We start from the raw sequence: 7,500 nt of genomic DNA, 5'->3' as shown, positions 1-7,500 counted from the left end.
TGTGTGTGTGTGCGTGCGTACGAGCATGTGTGTGTATGTGTCGCGTGCAGATCGTTCTCCTGACAGTTCCTCTCCTCTGACAGGAGGTGACCACCTGTCTGCCAGACTACTACAGGTGGACCCAGTATCTGTTCGTCAAGCTCTTCAAGGCTGGGCTGGCCTATCAGAAAGAGGTAGGATCTAACATGTAATGTGAGATACTCTTTCAGGGTATTCGTGTGTGTGTGTGTAGGTATTCTCATGGGCCTTATGGAGGCCCTCAAGGACCCCAGGGAGAACAAGGTGCAGAGGGCTGTTCCTGGGGAAGAACAGTAACTATGGAGCCAGCTCACCTGTGCCTATGTGAACAAAATACATACAACAAAACAATATCCCACTGAGGATCACACCTCATGTATGTGAACAGCTGGGGTATTGAAGCAGGCTAGTGGTTTCCCTATGTAATTGAATACAATATTCAGTATTTGGGGACTCATATGAAGAAACCCTCGTTTTTCAGACCCTGCTTTGCATATGTATATTTGTTTCCTGTGTGTGTTTTTAATGTTTGTGTGTGTGTGTGTGTGTTCCAGGCTCTGGTGAACTGGGACCCTGTAGACCAAACAGTGTTGGCTGATGAGCAGGTGGATGAGAGCGGGCGCTCCTGGAGGTCTGGTGCCCTCGTGGAGCAGAAGCTGCTCAGGCAGTGGTTCATCAAGACCACCAACTATGCCAAGGTGGGCACTGGGAAGTGGGTCTGTGTGCGTGTGCATGTGCATGTGCGTGAGTGAGTGTGTGCCTAAGTGTGTGTGCCAATAAAGGTTTGCATATCCATACATCAACTCCTGCACCATGGGACTTGATCTGATTGGTTGGTTACATTGAGGGGGAGACCCGTCTGATAATCATGCCTGACACCGTAGCAACAGCACCAGCTCTGCCCCGGCAATCACCACCCTGCAGTGTCATTTCCAGCCTGTTTCAGCCTCTCGAGGTGTGTGCGTGTGTCTGTGTGTCTGTGTGTCTATGTATGTATGTGTGTGTCTGTGTCTGTGTCTGTGTGTGAGTTTGCGCGCGCGCGAGATTCGTTCTCGGCCATCCGCCGGAGAGCCCTCACACACACACTCTCACGTACAGCTCAGTGTTTAACTTGGGCACACGATTGGAAAGGTCACTGCAGAAAGCCCCTGTAAGGCAAACCACGCTGGGAGTGAGAAGCTTGATTGGTAAAGTTTCCTGGTATTCTGACCGGCCATGACTGTCAAACGCTCCATGCAGTGACAGATCTTTAGTACAGTAGGCTTGTTTTAGACTTGTAGGATTTTCTTGTGCTAGAAGGCTAGTTTCAGACTGGGAGGATGCAGCTACACCAGGCTGGTGGTACAGTAGGAGGTCGACGTCGGCTTAGTCATCCGTGTCTGTTCATGTCAGAGGTGTGAGAGAGGAGGAGTACGCGGCACGCGGTGACAATGTGTTCCTGTGATTCTCATTTGCTTAGAGGAGGAGGATGGGAGGGAGGGGGAGAGGCAGGGAGGGAGGGAGGGGGAGAGGCAGGGAGGGAGAGAAAGAGGCAGGCAGGGAAGGGAAAAGGTGGCGAAAATAGGGAGGGAGGGAGGGAGGGAAGAAGGGGGAGAGGGTGCTGGAGGGAGGGAGGGAGGGAGGGAGGGGATGAGGAGAGAGAGAGGGAAGGAGAGAACAAAAAGAGGTGAGGTAAAAGGGGGGAGGGTGGTTGTAATAAGTGATAACCGAGCTGCACAGGAGGACACTTAATTGGAGCAGAGTGCTGGGTACATTGTAGTGTGTGTGTGTGTGCGTGCGCATGCGTCCGTGTTTGTGTTTGTGTGTCAACATGTATGCCATTGTCACTGGCTCCAGATGAAGACGTACTCTCCTGTTTCCGGCGCTGCAGGTCCCTTTATGACCCTGTTGTTGACTCAACTAAACGAATAAATCATCAGTGCACGTTATCTACGAGATGCACACATGCGATACAATGCAATACACACATGATTAACAATCATATGACCGCAATAGAGGTTTTCTATTTCACGCGTAATCACACACGCTGTTTCACAGTCACTCATTTTGCACACATTTCCACCGCTGTGTCATGTAAATCAAAGCAATGACATTCACTTATGTGAATAACTCACATATGAACACAGATGCTATACAAACACTCATCATTTGTGCATAGAAAGGCACAGAAACTCATACAGACATACACTATTAAGCTTGGCAATATCTATATTTGACCGCCACTTGACAGCCTTAAATATTCACTATATATTCATGTGTATGTGGTAATAAAGGTAATAAAATGTCTCATTCCTAGGTATGAATGATGCTTTAAAGGATGCACACACACACACACACACACACACACACACACACACACACACACACACACACACACACACACACACACACACACACACAGGAAAACCTTGGCCACCCCCACATTATTGACATAGCATTTTATAGCTTTGCAGGGTTGCCATGGAGACTCTTTGTCCCATCTTTCAGTTAAGCTGGGTTTTATGTAGGACCATTGATGCAATTTTTTTTATATTACTTCCCTTGCTTCTCATGCTTTCTGTCTGTCTCTCTCTCTCTCTCTCTCTTTCTCTCTCTCTCTCTCTTTCTCTCCCTCCCCCTCCCTCCCTCCTCTCCCCCGTACAGTGCCACAGATACAGTCAAATAACTTGCATACACACACTGCAATTATGATCACCATGGTTGTTGTTAGTATGAGTATTGATGTTAGTGTTCTGACTTGCAGAGCACTGGGTAGAGATCTCAGGGGGGTAATGGATTGTGACAGAGGGAGAGAGAGATATCAAATCTGTGTATTTGGCTCTTTATGCCCCTTCTATTCAGAGATGAGGAGCCCAGCTGCGGCTCTTTGGCCCTGGCTTCGTTGTTATGCATAGCTTCCCTTTTTAAAATTACTCAAGAGTGTGTGTGAGTGTGTGTTTTTGTGTATGTGTTTGTGTGTGTGTGTGTGTGTGTTTTTGTGTATGTATGTGTGTGTATGTGTGTGTGTGTGTGTGTGTTTTTGTGTGTTTTGTGTGTGTGTGTCTCTCTCTCTCTCTCTCTCTCTATGAAAGTGTTGTTGAAAGTGAGTTAAAGCTTTCATGAGCGATTGCATTGTGATATCCAGTAAAGTAGGGCAGGTAGGTGGGGGTCAGGTTTTAGAAAATCCCTCTCCGTCTGCATAACATGACCCAATCCAGGCGGCTGCTTTAAGGCAGGAAATTGGCTGAGCACTCAGGTGGAATGAAGTGAATGATGTGAATCTGTACAGACAGAGAGACAGGCAGACTGGCAGACAGACAGACAAGACACTGACCTGGCTTGAACTTTACCAGTGCTCTCCAGAAGCTACAACTGACATGATTACTGATGTCATTAATGATTAGTGTTGAACTTCTTAGCAGATATACTGTTGAGTAGAAGGCCAGCATCTGTTGGAGACAGGGGAGGCTGGTGGAGGTAGAAATCGGAGGACGGGGTCATTCAGATACTATTCCTCATTCCGTTCCATGCATTACAATGAGCCAGAGTCTTCCGATTTCTACCTCCACCAGCCTCCCCTGGTTGGGGATTGTCACATGTTGCAGACCAGCTCTGTCCTTAAAACAATCTGTCACAAGAGAGAAGGCAAAACTGCAGTTGGCAACTTTCACTGGGTGACATTAGTACAAGAGTGACTTGACACGATCGAGATGAACAAAGCAAACTTGATTACAAATGAAAACATCAAATGAGCTGTTTTAGAAGCTTTAAACATACACCCTGTAACTGATGCTCAATGGACCAGCTGGCTGAGATTGTGAGAAGTCACGTCACGTGTGTGTGTGTGTGTGTGTGTGTGTGTGTGTGTGTGTGTGTGTGTGTGTGTGTGTGTGTGTGTGTGTGTGTGTGTGTGTGTGTGTGTGTGTGTGTGTGTGTGTGTGTGTGTGTGTGTGTGTGTGTGTGTGTTTTCCTTCCTTTCTTTCCAAGCCTCTCTTGGACGCGCTGGCTGACCTGCCTGAATGGTACGGGGTCAAGGCCATGCAGGCCAACTGGATAGGAAACTGCACCGGCTGCTTCTTCGACTTCCACCTCAAGGTGAGCCTCCTCTCTCTCTCTCTCTCACCCCTCACCCCCCTGCTGATGAATCCTATTTCATTGAATGCAATTCAATTTGTCAATTGAAAATGGCCCATGGTTTTTTACAGCCCACATTTTTCAGTTCATGAGTTCATTAGAATTGGAACTTACCCCCACCCCTGCTTTAGTTGACAGAGTCTCTTGGGTATAAACAAAATATTTCTGGAGAAAACTACAGAGATGCTAACCTGTTGATTTAAAATCCCGGATCCGGAGTTGCTGCAACTCCAGCGGCCACCCCGCCGCTTGTGTTGTGGACAGAAAACAAGCCTTTTTGGACCAAAACATGAAGACTGGCCTTGGTTTTGCCCAAGGAGTATCGTTGCACAAAATCCCATCCACACAGGTTCTCAATTCAAACCAAAACAAACAAAACACTTCCCTTCGGTAGCTACGTTACTGTTTGCAACTTTCTTTTTCTCCAAGTGTCAAGTTACACTTGTTTTGTTGTTTTAATTCCCCCCTCTTTGTTAAATTGGTTTTACTTTATTTCCCCTTGTAGCCACTACAGATATTGGCTTTAAGCATTATCATTAGCCACTCCATCTGCCAGCAGCAATTTGCCCAAACAGGGAACACCTCAGCTAAGCTTCCATTGAACTGTCCCAGGCGTTTTTACAGTGTTGAGAGTATTGGCATAGAACGTTTGCTGAAGGCCTTCTCTGAGCTCACCCTCACCCCCATTAAACAGTGCACTTCTCCTTGAAACAGAAGGAGGAGATGATTTGGTTAGTCAATGCCTTCCTTATTAAAATCTTAATCATGCTTCTGGAGAGATGAGAGCGAGGGAGGGGTGTGTGTGGGTGTGGGTGTGGGTGTGGGTGTGGGTGTGGGTGTGTGTGTGTGTGTCTGTGTGTGTGTGTGTGTGTGTGTGTGTGTGTGTGTGGTGTGTGTGTGTGTGGGAAGGGGACTCTCATAAATCAGGACTGGGATCTTGGCAGAATAGGTAATTAAAAGTACTGCCAGCGGCCGTTTTGTAGATGGGGCTCAGAATCGTGTCCTATTACATCTAGAATATTGTCAAGGGTGTTCTTCACGATAGGACTCCTGGAGTAGAACATGATTATGTTTTCCTGTTCCTAATTTGTGTGTGATTTATGCTAAACAATTAACTCCAGTCAGTGTGTTTTTACACATTCAACTGCTGGATATTACAAACTCTCAAATGTATTCTCTTTTTACCTTAAAGGAATAGTTTATTCAAATTACAAAAATCACACATTTGGTTCCTTACCCTGAAAGGAGTCTATTTTTCATAACCTTTCTCAAAGACCAGCCCAAGATTGATCCATAACTAAGTGGTTCTCAAGCAGGGGATACTTCACCAATGCCCTGGCCTCTCTCCCCTGCAGGTGAACGGACAGGAGACGGGGGAGACCCTGGCAGCCTACACCTCCAGCCCGGAGGCTGTGTTTGGAGCAGCCTACCTGGCCGTCCTCCCCTCCCACAGACTGCTGCATGGTACCAGCCCGGTCCGCCCTGCCCTGGAGAGAGCCCTGCAGACAGGCACAGGTACACACGCTGCCACTGCTCTAGTTGTTAAGTCACTTGTGTTGTGAGACTGCATCTCAAGGGATGGAAGTGCATGTGTTTTTCTCATACAGTGTGCCTGTCAAGCGTGTGTGTGTGTGTGTGTGTGTGTGTGTGTGTGTGTGTGTGTGTGTGTGTGTGTGTGTGTGTGTGTGTGTGTGTACAAGCTGTTTAAGCATGCTTATGTGCACAGTATGTGTGTCTCTGTGTGTGTATACAGTATGCACGAGAGAGAGAAACAGAGAGACTGTGTGTGTGTGTGTGTGTGTGTGTGTGTGTGTGTGTGTGTGTGTGTCTATTCCCGACGCCTCTGTGTTCCCGATGCCTCTGTGTGTTTTAATTGGGATTCCCTTGAGTGGCTCTCTCTCTCTGTGGTTAGTGATTGTTGATAATGAGGTACCAGGGGAGATGTTCTCCCTCTCTCATAACCCTTCACCTCTCACCCCCGACCCCTGTCCTCCAGACTGTCTGACAGAAGTCACCGCCCGTAACCTGTTCACCGGCCACGAGGTTCCCCTGGTCATCTCACACAAGGAGGAGTTTGACGGTCACCTAGATACAGTGATAGGTAAGGTGCGTGTGTGTACGTACGTGGGTGTGTGCATGTGTACACGTGCGTGGGTCTCCCTTCACTGTGTTTTGTTGACTGTTCAGTGTGTTAGTCTGTGTTAGTGTGTTTATGCGTTTACATGTATTTTGTTCATCTCTAAAGTCATTCACTGTCATTCAGCCCGTCCTTGTTCATGTCTCTGTGTGTTTGTCATGTCCTTGAGTCTTTGTGTAACTGTGTCATATTTTCCCCAGAGGACTGAATACTGTAGGATAATGATGTACCACTACTTTGTGTGTAAACTACTGTGTGTGTGTGTGTGTGTGCACGCGTGCATGCGTGTGTGTGCGTGTGTGTTCCCTACTTTGGGTGTTTCTCTCGCTCTGCGTAGAGACTTTACCCATGAGGCTGTTACACATTGGGTGAGGATAGCCCCTGCGGTTCATTCTCAGGAGATGCCTCACTCACTCTTAAGTGTGTGTCTGTGTCTGACTAGTTTGTGTCTGTCTGTCTGTCTGTCTGTCTGTCTGTCTGTCTGTCTGTCTGTCTGTCTGTCTGTGTGTGTGTGTGTGTGTGTGTGTGTGTGTGTGTGTGTGTGTGTGTGTGTCTGACTGTCTGTGTGTGTCTGACTGTCTGTGTGTGTCTGTGTGTCTGTGTCTGTGTGTGTATGTGTGTGTGTGTGTGTGTGTGTGTGTGTGTGTGTGTGTGTGTGTGTGTGTGTGTGTGTGTGTGTGTGTGTGTGAGTGTGAGTGAGTGAGTGAGTGTCTTTTCATGTATACCGTGTGTCTCTCCCATGCAGGTATCCCAGGCAGCAGTGAGGAGGATGCGTCTGTGGCCGGTGCTCTGGGTCTGAGCTGGAGTACCGTGCTGAAGGACCAGGATGATGGAACACACACACTGCTCAACTCTGCTGAGGTCTGGAGCCACAGCTGCATCAACACACACTCTGTCACTCTGTAACAGCTTCTCTCTAAAAGCCTACTAATCGACACATCAATTTGACTGCGTTCAAGATAAAGCACTCAAAGTTATGGACATATTTATGAACACAAATATATGGGAAAATGAACTCATAACTGAACAGAGTTTTGTTGAACTGCAAACTTCCATTACAATAACAAATAGACATTCATAAACTCATACTGTCTTCTTCTCTCTGTAGTTCTCTGGCCTCAGCAGAGAGGAGGCTTTTGACTCCATCACCCAGAAGGCCAGAGAGAGGAAGGTGGGCGGCCACCTGACCAGCTCTGAACTCAGGGATTGGCTGATTTCCAGGCAGCGGTATT

General features: G+C 47.5%; 1 protein-coding gene across 2 annotated transcripts in view; it reads left to right on the top strand.

Annotated features, from left to right (window-relative positions):
* lars2 (leucyl-tRNA synthetase 2, mitochondrial) overlaps positions 1 to 7,500 on the top strand; it is a 34,306-nt gene that overhangs the window by 10,589 nt on the left and 16,217 nt on the right. For both annotated transcript variants that reach the window (XM_083678308.1, XM_083678309.1), the window contains 7 exons: positions 84 to 173; positions 573 to 716; positions 3,985 to 4,092; positions 5,487 to 5,646; positions 6,128 to 6,232; positions 7,014 to 7,129; positions 7,377 to 7,500. The exon at positions 7,377 to 7,500 is cut by the window's right edge and continues 160 nt beyond it. In XM_083678308.1, coding sequence (XP_083534434.1) covers positions 84 to 173; positions 573 to 716; positions 3,985 to 4,092; positions 5,487 to 5,646; positions 6,128 to 6,232; positions 7,014 to 7,129; positions 7,377 to 7,500 — 847 coding nt within the window. The remainder of the gene's footprint in view (positions 1 to 83; positions 174 to 572; positions 717 to 3,984; positions 4,093 to 5,486; positions 5,647 to 6,127; positions 6,233 to 7,013; positions 7,130 to 7,376) is intronic.

This window comes from Argentina silus, assembly GCF_951799395.1.
Source record: "Argentina silus genome assembly, chromosome: 10".
NCBI classification, from domain to species: Eukaryota; Metazoa; Chordata; class Actinopteri; order Argentiniformes; family Argentinidae; genus Argentina; species Argentina silus.
Note: the sequence above shows the minus strand (reverse complement) of the source record. Positions and strands in the feature narration are given on the sequence as shown.